The following is a 14,882-nucleotide window of genomic DNA, read 5'->3' as shown; positions in this document are numbered from 1 at the left end:
CTTTTTGAAGTCGAAGTGTTCTGAATAAAACTGATTCTTTATCATTTGTAATAATACCAGCACAATTTGTAAAAGGAATAACAACTGGCTCTGGATTAATTTCTATCGGATACCATTCTTTTATGATGTTTGGGCTTTTATCACACATTATTTAATTAGTTTTGATGCATTATAAATCATTCAATTTTGAACGATAAGTTTTTGATGCGACAATCAGCTCAAGAAAACATGAAAAAAGAACGCACATTTAGTTTACTCTCTTATGGTTGCATATAAGGGTTATCAAAATCATCGTTATTCGTATTGTATGGCTGAGCAAAAGACATTTTTTGCATTTCTGGCCCTGGTAATTGATCTTGTACAGGCATTGGCGCAGGCATAGGAGAAGGTGCCGGCATGGCCTGTTGATGTTGTTGTGAATGCTTTGAGTGATGTGATGTCTTTTTTTCTAATTCTTGAGTTAATAAATTAACTTGATGATACTTTACGAAGCACCAACAAAATAGCACAAAAACAAGAACTCCGAGTATAACAATTCCAACAATGTATGGTATTGTACTCGGATTGCTTGGTTGGTCAATAATGTTGCAAATTTGAAATCCTTTTATAGTACTAAAACCACCAAAATTTTGGCCATCATAATAAGTTGGAACAGTAATGAGTAAACTTGAGGATGCGCCAGAAAAAGCATTTTGTCCAATTGTTGGTTCAGATTCACCAAAGAAATGAACGCAGACCAAATTTGGGCATGCGCTAAACGCCCCTGACCCAATGTAACTGATGTTATTTCCAAGTGAAACAGCTTTTAAATTATTACATCCTTTAAAAGCATTGTCATGAATTATCCCAATAGAATCCTCAATTGTAACTTCTGTCAATTTTGCCCAATTGCTAAAAGCTTCATTCGCAATTTCGTAGTTACCTCTGCCAATGGTGAGAAGTTCTATACTAGCTTGATCATCCTCAGAAATTGAACTATCATCAATGATTCCTCTGTTATAAATTTTGCTAGTATGATAGTATTGTACACTAAACGCAAACAATGAAAAAATCATCTTTAAATTATGGCAACCAATTTTTTTTGAATGCCATAACCGCAGCTCAGAGAACTGTGAAAAGTAACCGACGATAGAAAAGTTTTGAACTAAAAATAAATCACACAATTAAAATCTTTGTACATCACTTTTTTATTTTAAGATGTTTATGTATCAGTTCTCAAAAAAAAAAAAGTATCTTTTGACAGCACAGTAGACCGATAGAACGTTTTGATTGGTTTACATAGATCTACATTCATTGCATTCTGAAATAGAACTTAATTGTTCTCATATTCAATAAATTTCAAGAAAACTCTGTATAGACATGGTTTTTTACGACACAATAATATAGTATTAACTCAAATTACCATGTTATATGACTAAATAAATAACAAATTATTTTTATATTCATATAAATTAGTTAAAATGATTATATTAAATATATAAAAAATCAGTAATAATTGATTGGGGTAAATTTTTTTGTCACACTAATTTTATACATATTGTAGAATCGAACATCAACCATTATAATGAACTGATAACAGTACCATCGTTCATATAACCGTTAATATTTGAAAATAATTCCATCAATCGGTTTTCCCGATACTTTTTGTTTGTTTTTTAATCGGTGAATAGTAATTTATCGTTGTAAAAAACGATAGGTAATACCAAAGAAATAATTCAATCAAAAATGTTCGGTAGAATGCATAATAATGAACATGCACTCTTATGATGGACATTCAATAAAAAGCATAATATTCATCATAATATAATATTAATAGAGTGTGTAAAAATAATGTGAGTAACAAGATTAATAATAACATATAATCTTAAACAAAAGATTAACAATATATGATTAATACAATATAAGATTATCATCAATATAAGACTAACAATATATAAATAACACAATCTGATTAACAATATAAGAATAACAATATAAGATTAACAATATAAGAATAACACAATATATGAATAAAAATATAAGAATAAAAATATAAGATTAACAATATTAGAGCAACAATATAAGATTAACGAATGTTTAGTAATATTACTTAGAGGACTAAAAATACCTTCAAATATTATAGCTGGAATAATATATAAAGTAAGATTTTCATCCATTGATGATGAATATGAAAGCCTGTGTAAATATATGGTTGATAATAATGGAATATGTGTTTCATTTGATTATATTCATCCTGAACAAAAAATGCTATTAATATGTGCAATTTGGACTCAGACTGAGAAAGAATTAATTAAACTTATTAAAGTTTGTGAATATAATTTTTTTTGATAGTACAGACCCTAAATTGAAAAATGGATGGATTGTAATACCTGTATATGTAATTGATTATAATAGACACATTCTTTCAGGTGGCTTTTGCTTCTTAGCATTTGAAACTGATGAAACAATTTCATTACTTCTATCTCAGATTTTTACTCCCGATATTGCAGAAGAAAACGTTGTAATAATTACTGATGAAGATCAATTTTATAGAAGTCCAATAGCAGATATGAATCATTCTCCATATCATGTTTTTTGCGCTATTCATAAAAAAAATTTCGATCGACATCTTAAAGAAAGCGATATTAACAAGTTCGAAAAACTTGAAGCAAAGAATTTGATTACTAAAATTTGTTATTCAACTAACAAAATAAATATTGACAATTGCTTTTCATTTTTGTTTCAATTAAAAGATGCGCAATTGGTAAATTATATAAGAAAAATTCATAATGATAAAAATTATTTTTGTGAAGCTTTCATCCAAAAATGCACACTTGTCTACAATACTTCTTCAGTTGCTGAATTTATAAATCGAATAATCAAGTCTGATACAAAAATAAAAAAAATGTTTTTGGCGGAATTTCGTAGAAATTACAACCGTTCTCTGAAAAGATCATATAGAAATGCTCAAATTTTTGATTCAGAATTATTATGTCCAATTACTTTCCCTTTCTTAGATATTACCCATAATGCTTTTAAGATATGTGTTATTGAGATATTTACACATATTTCAAAATCAAAAAATTACATCATCGTTGGTAATAATGAAAATAATTATTTCGTTGCTCATAAAGAACAAGAATAAATGAAAAATGTTGTGGAAATTAATGAATCACATATTAATTGTACATGTGGTCAAAACATTGTGTATGGAAACCCATGTCCACACATTATTTGTGTTATATTCACATTAAAATTAAATATTCCACATACAAATTTAATTCATCCACATTGGATAACTTTCGGGACATTACCTTCTATGACTATTGATCCTGAATCACTTTCGAAGTTAAGTAATTTTGATATAAAAATAGAATGACAACATTACCAGTAAACGCATCGAATGAACCTGAAATGGCGGTCCCACGGAAGAAAGGGATAAAAAGAGAAGTCAAAACGAACCAGAAGTTATAAGTGAGGATTTCCCATCATGCAGAATATGTAAAAGTGAAGAACACAGAGCAGAAAACTGTTCGATTTATAATTATTACATTCGGACAAAAAACAATTATTCCGTCCAAAAAATAAAAATAAATGTATAGTTTGTGACTCACGGGGTCATAATTCACAAACATGTGACGTAAGAAGAGGAGGAGTATTAGGAATAAATGATGAAGTAATTTATATTTTTTAATGGAGATATATATCCAAATAATATTGATGATATAATACTAGAAAAAAGTAATGAATATTCAATTCATTGAAATTTGTTCTGAATATATTCGATAATCAAAAATTTTCATCTTGAACTAAAATGTTGGTATATTCATTATCTCCACGTAATGAATGTGTAACAATTGTTTGCTGACTGAAATGATCAACTATCATTGTCAACATTCCAAAAAAATGATTTTAGCGTCAATTAAATAATTTTCACAAAAACTTCATTGAATGTCGACGTTATCAAAATGACATATTGTTGAAATTTGGCTTTTACCGGGTAAATATTCGATATAAACCAATCAAAAAGTTCTATCGGTTTACTGTGCTGCAGAACACTGTTCTATAACAAGACAAAAAAAAAGTGCAATTTTCATTTTTTTTTTATTATTGGTGAATTTGAAATAAATAATGTTTAAATGAATCTTTCGTTTATTTTATATATATTATTTTATTTTTATTTATTTCTTTTTTGGTATATCAAATAAAACGAATAAATATCTTTAGCATTAATATCAATTCCTTCTTGTTCAAGAAGTAATTTAACTATTTCTGTATGACCATTATAAGATGCTATTATAAGTGCTGTATTAAATAATTTGAATAATTTCCAAATATTACTTTGAAATAAAAAATTATTAAAATAAATTTTAAATAAAACAAATAAATATTTTTAGCATTAATATCAATTCCTTCTTGTTCAAGAAGTAGTTTAACTATTTCTATATGACCATTCCAAGATGCTATTATAAGTGCTGTTTGAAATAATTTAAATAATTTCCAAATATTATTTTGAAATAAAGAATTATTAAAATAAATTTTAAATAAAACAAATAAATATCTTTAGCATTAATATCAATTCCTTCTTGTTCAAGAAGTAATTTAACTATTTCTATATGACCATTTTCAGATGCATAAATAAGTGCTGTTTTAAATAATTTAAATAATTTCCAAATATTATTTCGAAATTAAAATTTACTATAACAAATATTAAATAAAACAAAAAAACATTTTTATAATTAATATTGATTCCTTCTTGTTCAAGAAGTAATTTAACTATTTCTGTATTGCCATATTTAGATGCTAAAATAAGTGCTGTATCAGATAACATGAAAAATTTCCAAATGTTATTTTGAAACAGAAAATTATTTAAACAAGTATTAAACAAAATATATAAACATCTTTAACATGAATATCAATTCCATTTATTTTAATTAGTATTTCAACCATTTCATTGAAACCATATTTACATGCAAGCAAAAATGCTGTACAATATAACATGAGCAAATTCCAATTGTTAATATGAAATATCAATTTGCTAAAATAAACTTTAAATGAAACAAATAAAACATTCTTCGTGCTGACATCGATTTCATTTTGTTCCAAAATATATTTAACAAGTTCAATGTTTCTTGTTTCTGATGAAATAAGTAATATATAGAGTGGTCAAAAAGTTCGTTCGTCTAATTTTTTTCAGTCAATCCATAAATTTTTTTTCTCAAAGTTGTTTATTAATGAATGTATTCTCCATGTGTCTCGATTACTGCAAAGAGCCTATTCATCCACTCATTGTACGCATTTTTTAATATTGATTTTGGTATTGAAGTTAATATTTCTTGGACTTTGTCAAAAAGCTCATTCTCGCTGCTGAATTCCATTCCCTCTAATAATTTCTTAAGGTAGCCGAATAGAAAGAAGTCAGAAGGAGCTATATCCGGTGAATAAGGGGGATGATCAAGTCTTTTAATTTTTAATTCTCTTAATTTTTCTGGTACATTGTGCGGTTTTGCGTTGTCCATGTGTAGGTATGTCCCTTTTGTCTGAATTTTTTTGTTCAAATCTTCGAGCACACAATTGGAAAATAACTTTTTGTTGAACTTACTGCCTTGAGGAAGCATGGTGATTGATTTCATTCCATTGATTCCCCATATTACTGATATCATCGCTTTCTTTGACCCAATTGTTTGCCTTGGTTTTGTTGGTATTTGTGCACCGGCTTCAATTCACATTGAATCTCTTCCATTTTTAAAGTAGATCCATGTCTCATCTTGAATTTATATTTTTGCTAGCTTCCTTTCCGATGCATTTGTAAGGAATTCCAGTAAGATGCTGGCAATTTCAACTCTTTTTGCTTTCATTTGTTCGGTAAGAGCATATGGCACCCATTTAAAATTGACCTTTTTCATTGATAAATGCTTGATCAAAACCTTTTTGACAGTATTTTTGTTTTCCCCAATGTCTTTAGCAATTTTGCGAGTGCTTGCGTATGGATTGTGCAACAAATAATTTTGAATAATAGGTATTAAATCTAATTTTTGGGGTCTACCACTTCTTGGAAGATCGTTTAACGTATTTCTTCCTTCTTTGAATTCTTTTGTTCTCTTCTGAACCGTTCTGAGAGTTATCGCTTTAGGACCATATGTGTCGAGTACTTCTTGATGTATGCTTTTGTTGTCATTGCCTTTTAGCCATAAATAATGAATTATGGCCGAATTTCTACCATACTGTTTAGCATTTGATTCTTAACGTACATTTTTAACGTACAATAAAATTTTCTAAAGCGCATAATTTTATATACATTGAATAAAACAAAAAACATTCAAATAAAAAAATATTCTATACACTTTATATAATCCATATTTATGTTATTACATTCGATCACATAAGTATGTATAAAGAAAAGAGCTGGCGAACGAATTTTTTGACCACCCTATATTATTTGGAAGGCGTGGATATTCTTTATGAAAGTATTTGACAAGATATAAATTTCCATTTCGTGTTGCTTCACTAATAATATCATCGTTGATTTTCATTCCATTTTCCAGTAAAAATGTAAAAATCTCATAATTATGATATAAAATACATTCTTTTCCTAAATCAGTTAAGTTTTTAAACCTTTTATTATTATTTTCATATAAATATTTAAATATATCATTTTTATGGAATTTAATTGCTATTTTAAATGATCCTTGAAATGATATATGATTTTGCTTACATAAATGAATAATTTCTTCATTTCCTCCTGCTACAGAAAATTTGCCTGTGTCTTTTAAATCTGCGCCATTTACAAGTAAATATTTAAAACATTTAATTGATCCGAAAAATGCTGCATAATCAATTAATCTAACAATTTTATAATTTTCATTTATAATTGAACATCTTTCATAAAGTGATTTTGAAATTATTTGATTAAAATTAAAATCATTTTGTGATGATATTTCTTGGAGTTTTTCTATTTCATCATTTCGAATTATTTTTGATATTTCATTTGGATTATGTCCTTCTTTAATTAATTGTTTATGAAGTTCCCAATCATTCTTTGATAGTTCTTCATAATTATCTAGGATTTGATCCTTAAAATCGAAATATTCAAGTTTTTTATTTCTCTTTTGACATATAATGTGAAAAATATGGATTCTTTACGGTTTGAATGAAGTTTGGTTGAATAAAATTATGTTCAACCAAATTTTCAAGAAGATAAAATGATTCTTGTGTATTCTTTTTAATAAGAATATCTGTGAATATTTCGAAAAAGCTTGGGTTGACTTTTTTACTCGCTTCAAGTGCTTCAATTTCCCTTTAAAAAATTTAAACACATATCAAAAATCATAAATATTTGTAGCACACAAAGTATATAAAATTTGAGAAATAATTATGTTGCAAGATATTGGATGAATATTATCAAAATTGTTAATTATTGAATTTGTTGATTTTCATAAGATTTTTTCCATTCAAATCAAAAAACATCTTCTCGATTAATGTGAGTGTTTCCCATTCACTTTGAATTTGATTTTTCATTTTTTTTGGTGCTTTTAACAGGGATTTGCTCAGGATTTGTACTGAACGATATGTATTGAATTCGTGTCAATTTTCAAATTGGGTGTAAATAATGATGTTTGGTACCCTCAACTTTCCACTGTGAAGACTTTCTAATGTAATTCTTGTTGAGACGTTGATTACGCTACTCATATTATGCATAAAAATTTTCGATAAATCTACCGATTTTGTAGTAAACAATTATAGAAATCGAAAATCACTCCAGAAATGTATCCAATTCATGAAGCAAGTTTATCCCTGAGCAATTCTACTTCTTTAACCTTTCCCCCACTAATTTGGTAAAAATTTTAACAATCGTATTTCCAATCACATGAATTTCTTTAGAAACAAGAACCTCAAGAAAAAGAACGATATTAATGTCATGATTTCCTAACCCCTTTTGAATAAAAATTTGTTATAAAAATCATTTTCCCAATAATATTAAACTGGTGATAATCATCAAGAAATCTTGAAAATAAGGAATAAAATTCCTTTTATTTGATGATTCATTGAATTGAATTGGTTTTTAAAAACAAAACAAAACAAAACAAAACAAAACAAAAAAAAAAAAAAAAAAAAAAAAAAATAAAAATAAAAATAAAAATAAAAATAAAAAAAAAATGAAAAGTCATTTATTCAAATGTTTTTATTGCTTGCTTCTTGTAGTAATTTCACTATTTCTGTCTCACCTTTTGAAGAAGCAAACATAAGTGCTGTATTAAATTATTTGAATATTTTCCAAATTTAATTTTGAAATATAAAATTATCTAAACAAAAATAAAACAAAATAAATATATATTTTTAGCATTTAAGTCAATTCCTTCTTTTTCGAGAAGCAATTTAACCATTTCTGTGCTTTTGCCCATAGCTGCCCAAATGAGCGCTGTATAAAATATTTAGAAAAATTTCCAAATATGTCAATGAAATATAAAAAAACAGAAAAAAATTCTCTATAAAAAGAATAAATATCATGAGCATTAACATCAATATCTTTTTGCTTAAGAAGTAATTTAGCTATTTCTGTTTTTTGATATTGGACTGCAAGAATAAGTGCTGTTTGCTGAAATGTTATGAAACATCGAATATTTTTTATAATCAGTATAAAATGATGAAAAAATATATCTCTAGTATTAACATCAAATCTATTTTGTTCGAGAAGGAATTTAACAATTTCTAAATAACCACGTGAAGTCGCATATATTAGTGCTATATTAAAAAATTTAAATAATTTCCAAATATTATTTTGTAATAATATGTTACTAAAATAAATTTGAAATAAAACAAATAAAAAATTTGAGTATTATTATCAATTCCTTCTTGTGATATTAGAAAATGAATAAAATAAATGTTTTTATTATCTATAGCATCAAAAAGAAATTTCTTGATTTCCATTCCTTCTTTCAATAAAAATGGCAAAAATTCATAATTGTTAAATTTCAAACATTTTTGCCCTAATTCCTCCAAATTATTAATTTTTTCAATTTTATTTTCATAAAGATATTTAAAAATATCATTTCGATGAAATTCAATTGCTGCTTCATATGCATATTCAAATGTTGAATGATTTTGTTCACATAAATGAATGATTTCTAAATTTCCACCTGCAACTGCATATTTACCTGTGTTATTTACTTTTGCAGAATTCATAAGTAAATATTTAAAACATTTAATTGATCCAAAGAATGCTGCATAATCAATTAATGAAACATATTCTTGATTAATAAATGAACATCTTTCATAAAGTGATGGTTCAATTGTTTGATCAAAATCAAATTTTGTTTGTGATGTTATTTCTTGAAGTTTTTCTACTTCATCTTTTCGAATTATTTTCGCAATTTCATTTGGATTAACTCCTTCTTTAATTAATTGTTTGTGAAGCTCCCAATCATTCTTTGAAATTTTTTGGTAATTTTTTTTTATTTGTTCATAAAATAAATTTACATTTTTTTCACTAATAAATGGATCACGATATGGCACACTGTCTATATTATACTTATCCTTCTGGATGTGAACAAAATATAAAGATTGAATTTTTTCTATCACGTCAAATGAAATTAAATTTTTTTCTAACATGATCATTAAAACATAATATGATCCATCTTTTGAATAGGAATTCATTAAAATATCAATAAAAACATTTATAATATCTACATTTTTATCAATAAAATATTTCCCAATTTTACATAACATATTTAAAACCAAATCTACATTCCCATGAGAATAGTAAAAAGAAAAAGCATTTCTACAAATCAAATTACAAAATAATGATGGATTTTCACCATCAAATAAAGAAATAATTGTTTGAACTGATGATTCAACGTTGTCATCTTTTAAATTAAAGATTTCTTTCTCTAATGCTAACATTTTCCAAACTAACACAAATGCAATATTTATTTAAAAAGTTGACTGATTTGAGATAAAAGTGACGTCGGCAATATTTTTGATCAAAAAGTGGAAACACAAACCAGAAAAATTTGAAATAAAAGTGGAGCAATTCTTTCAAATTTTGAATAGTTAGAACAACCCTTTTTGGCGCCAAAGGTTTTGATATAACCGACTTAGCTGAATCATTGCCAAAACGTTTACTTTTAATATTTGACAAGGTCAGTCTGACCATTTATTCTCCATGGCTGATCATGACCTTGAAGACGAACTTCTGAACTACGAAGAAGTTGAACCAGTCGCCGACATCAAACAAGACAAGGCCAGTCTCAAAGGTAAAGGCTATGTGGGTACACACTCTGCAGCTTTCCGTGATTTTCTTCTTAAACCCGAAATCATGAGAGCTATTAACGACAATGGTTTTGAACATCCATCACAAGTTCAACAAGACTGCATTCCACAAGCATTGTTAGGAACTGATATCATTTGTCAAGGAAAAAGTGGTATGGGAAAAACAGCTGTTTTTGTCATTTCTGTTCTTCAACAGCTCGACGACCATCCAACCGAAGGTGAAATTGCATGTCTTTGCATTGCACCAACCCGTGAACTTGCTTTTCAAATATGCTCAGAATTCAAACGTTTCTCAGTTCACATGAACAATGTCAAAGCTTTTGTTATCTATGGTGGTATTTCAATACAAGCACAAATCAATTCTCTCAAACAAGAGAAACCAAATATTATTATTGCAACACCCGGAAGATTACTTGCCCTTCTTAAAGATAAACATCCAGTCCTTGATCTATCCAAAGTACGATTCTTTGTAGTTGATGAATGCGATCAAGTATTTGAAAATTCTGCCGAAGGTCGCAAGGGAAATATGAAAGATGATGTCGAAAAGATTTTCCGTAAGCTTCCACAGTCAAAGCAAACTCTACTTTTCACAGCTACAATGCCAGAATCCATGAAAGAAATCTGTCGTAAATTTACACGCAATGCAGCCGAAGTTTTTGTTGATGATGACAAGAAACTGACCTTGCACGGCCTCCAACAGTTTTACATCAAACTCCAACCTGCAGAAAAGAATCGCAAACTCATTGATATCTTGGATAATTTCACATATAACCAAGTTGTTATCTTTGTTTCCGAAAAGAGGCGTGCCGAAACCCTTAACAACCTTTTGAATGAATGCGGATATCCATCAATAGCAATACATTCAAAGATGGCTCAACCTGATCGTATCAAGGCATTCCGCTCCTTTAAAGAATTCAAAAAGAAAATCCTTGTTTCTACTGATGTATTCGCACGTGGTATTGATGTTGAGCGAGTTAATATTGTAATCAATTACGACCTCCCGAATTCGACCGATACTTATCTCCATCGTGTTGGCCGTGCAGGTCGTTTCGGTACAAAAGGTCTCGCAATCTCATTTGTTTCAACAGAAGAAGAAAATACAATGCTTAATGAAATTCAGAAGCGCTTTGAAGTTGAAATTCAGGATCTTCCAGCAACTGTCGATGCAGGAACTTACATGAACGCATAAGAAATTCGTAAACGTTTACACAAATCTTCACCAATATTTGCAATCCGTTATAGCCGCTAACCACCATTTTTTCAATTGATTTTGATCGGAAGAATTTGAAACATTTTTCAGCAAAGGAATTGAAGAATAAGATTGGAAACTGATGTTATTTATTGTTCTTTGCAAATTGGAAAAATGATTTCAGTTTTGTTTAGTCAAGAATCAAAAAGTTGTGCATTTTTAATTTTTAAGTAATTAATTATTGTGTTATCCTCAAAATTAATTATATATTAGACGATGAAAATATTAATTGTTATTTATTCATATAGAAACACATTATATATATTAATAAATTTAGAATTGTTTTATACATTTTTTGTTGTTTCGTTTCTGTGGTTTATGTAAAAGTGCGAGGTTTAAATGGATTATTTCGAAAGTGGAACCGTTCGGTGCATGTAAAATACACAAAAAGTGCACATATGGAAGAAAAGAACGAAAAAGTTACAATCGCACAAAAAACAAGAAGGAAATCTACAATGGGTTTCAAGTCAAAACCTTTGGATTTGTCTGAAATTGATGCAGATGTTGACGATAAATCAGAAGAATCTTCAGGACAACTTTCATTAAAAAAATCTTTTGATAAAACCAAAATAATCATGCAAATTCCATCACAAGTAGATATAGATTCAAGGCATCTCAATGGTGATATGATAATTACACAAGATTCTATTAACTTTCTTTCAAAACAGATACATCCTCAATTGAAAATAGAAATTCCATATTGCACCATTGTAGATGCTGATAAAATTCACAAAAAAGGAGATAAATCCATTTCTGTACAAACCAAGACAAATAATTTCAAATTCTATTCTCTTCGAAATCGTGATAAACTTATTTACCTTATTAACATTTGCCGAGCCAACAATTCTACTGAAACTTTTGGTTTCAATCCAAAAGATGATATTGAAATAAACCAAAAAATTTCTCCACTTCGTTCCCAAGAAATCCTTGAAATTGATATTACCACACCATTTACCGAAGTTATAGACAAACTTAAGACAAAAGATATTTGTATTCAAATGTTAGAAAGTTGCAATTGTCATTCGGTCAAAGTATCAGATTGGGCCAAATCACAAAAGGGACTTACTCGGAATGTTCAATATCAGCAATTAATGTTCCAACGACTTAATGTTACATCAAAGCATCGCCTTATAAAAAGTGACAACTCATTAAGTTTGGTAATGAAATCGAAATTTTCGCGTCCGCCGCGTGCAGAGTTCCTTACCACCCATGTACAAATCTTGTTTGTGAATAAAGGGAGTGCTATTTCCATGCGAAATGCAATTAACTTCGAATGGAATGAGGAACCATATGACAAAGAATTTATCGAATCATCAATTAAAAGAATGGCGAAGAAGAACTTTTACTATTTATATTGTAATTTCATTGGTAAAGAATTCGACATTTCTAATTACGAAGGAAAATGGAAAATTTTAAGACCATATGTATTGTCCGTTTTAAGTTTAGTGATTTTATTAATTACAGCAATCGCATTACCGAACGAAACAAATTGGTACAAGCTGATGTTCGGATTTTTGGCTTTGTTTCTATTTTTTTATTATTGATGAATTTGAAATAAATAATGTTTAAATGAATTTTTCGTTTATTTTATATATATTATTTTATTTTTATTTATTTCTTTTTTGGTATATCAAATAAAACGAATAAATATCTTTAGCATTAATATCAATTCCTTCTTGTTCAAGAAGTAATTTAACTATTTCTATATGACCTTTTTCAGATGCAGACATAAGTGCTGTTTTAAATAATTTAAATAATTTTCAAATATTATTTTGAATTCTCATCAAGCCACTTTTTGAAATGAAAAAATTAAGAAAAATAATTTCGTTCACAATTTTCAATTCAATTTAAAATTGCAAAAATTTTATTGTTTATATAGAAAGTGCCTCTGAAATTTCCATACCAGCTCTGCTCATGTCTACTGAAAATAATGTGTAAAACTATTAATGTAAGCTAGTAACGTACAAAATTTCATATTCTGATTTTTTTTAGATATAATGAATGCAACCATTTTGTCATGAGTAATAGGAAATGGTTCTTCGTGTATTAGATTTATCATCACTTTGGCATAAGCATGAATCAGCCTATCATATGTACTTTTCGTTCCTGCTGAAACATTTGCGGCTGATATTGTATCAGCTTCAGCAAGTAATTGCTCCATCAATGACATTTTAAATATGATTCATAAAAAAAAAACTTAAAAACAATATTGAAAATTGTGAGCGAAATTACTTTTTTTAATTTTTTCATTTCAAAAAGTGTCGATGAGAATTACACATAATAAAGGCAACTTTTTAAGACGATGACCAAAGTTCATCGTCTTAAAAAGTTGCCTTTATTATTTGTGAAATATTAAATTATTAAAATTATGAAGTGAATCAATGATGTTTGAAAGAGATAAAATGAGATAGTAATGATTAAATGAGATATTAAATTACATGTGTATATTGAAAGCCGAAATGTGATGATCAGAACAATTATTTAAATCACATTTCCAAAAACCCCGGGGAATTCCCCGCCTTTTTTACACAATTTTTTTGCTACTAAAATTGACAAGGTTTGTCTGTAGCAAAAAACTATTCCCAAAAAAGTTTTAGTGCAAATATTTTTCTTTCCGATTTTTTATCAAAAAATTCATATGAACATATGATTTCATATTCAGTTCCACTTTTTTTGATTTAATCTAATTTTCGATATTTGTTACACAATCAGAATTATGAAATTTTATAATTATGCACATTATAACATAAATTATTAGGTGAAATCATTTACTAACGCAGAGTATCAATTTTGTTCATCAAACAAATCGATTATGAAATTTTCGATCAAAAGAATCCTCTAACTTTTTTTTGGTGAAATGTTTTGGAATAATTTTTCGGTTAATCAATTTTTTGCTTTCAGTTAAAAAACCGTCCGGTTCAAGTTATCAAAGATCAAAATTTGTCGATCATTCGTTACAATGCTATTCACTCTATTATTTTTTATTCAATCAAAATGCGATGTTAAGTATTGTGTTGTTTATGATGGGTTTCCTAGAGAAGAATGCCCAATAAATTATGAATATATTAATTCCATATCAGAAATAAAAGAATCTGAAATCACAGGCGATACAATACATTTATATATAATCAATGATAAATTGCACTCATTTGCTATAAACATTGATTCTTATAAAAAAACGAAATTTGAAATTAGTGGAAATTCCAAATCTTATCTTAAACTTCTTGGATTAAAGAGTAATACAGATTTGATTCTCTCTGGTATAAGTGTTTATTCTGATCTTCAACTTTGGAATATTCATTCTATAAATTTTAGACAAATTAATCTTGACTCAAAAAATTCATTAAATTGCAGTTCATTAGATAGTGACCTTTATTCTCTTTCT

General features: G+C 27.7%; 2 protein-coding genes across 2 annotated transcripts; one reads left to right on the top strand and one right to left on the bottom strand.

The window, feature by feature from the left end:
• Positions 1–260: 260 nt before the first annotated feature.
• On the bottom strand, positions 261–1,055 carry GO595_004156 (leucine-rich repeat protein; the record flags this gene model as incomplete). The annotated part of the gene is made up of 1 exon (XM_067917257.1): positions 261–1,055. The coding sequence occupies one exon, from the start codon at positions 1,053–1,055 to the stop codon at positions 261–263; it is 795 nt and encodes a 264-aa protein (XP_067775694.1).
• Positions 1,056–10,141: 9,086 nt separating this feature from the next.
• Positions 10,142–11,437, top strand: GO595_004155 (DEAD-box ATP-dependent RNA helicase 56-like; the record flags this gene model as incomplete). The annotated part of the gene is made up of 1 exon (XM_067917255.1): positions 10,142–11,437. The coding sequence occupies one exon, from the start codon at positions 10,142–10,144 to the stop codon at positions 11,435–11,437; it is 1,296 nt and encodes a 431-aa protein (XP_067775693.1).
• Positions 11,438–14,882: the final 3,445 nt, after the last annotated feature.

Source organism: Histomonas meleagridis (genome assembly GCF_020186115.1).
Source record: "Histomonas meleagridis strain 2922-C6/04-10x chromosome Unknown contig_25, whole genome shotgun sequence".
NCBI lineage: Eukaryota > Parabasalia > Tritrichomonadida > Dientamoebidae > Histomonas > Histomonas meleagridis.
The sequence above is the reverse complement of the archived record's forward strand: the minus strand, read 5'-3'. Positions and strand labels throughout refer to the sequence as shown.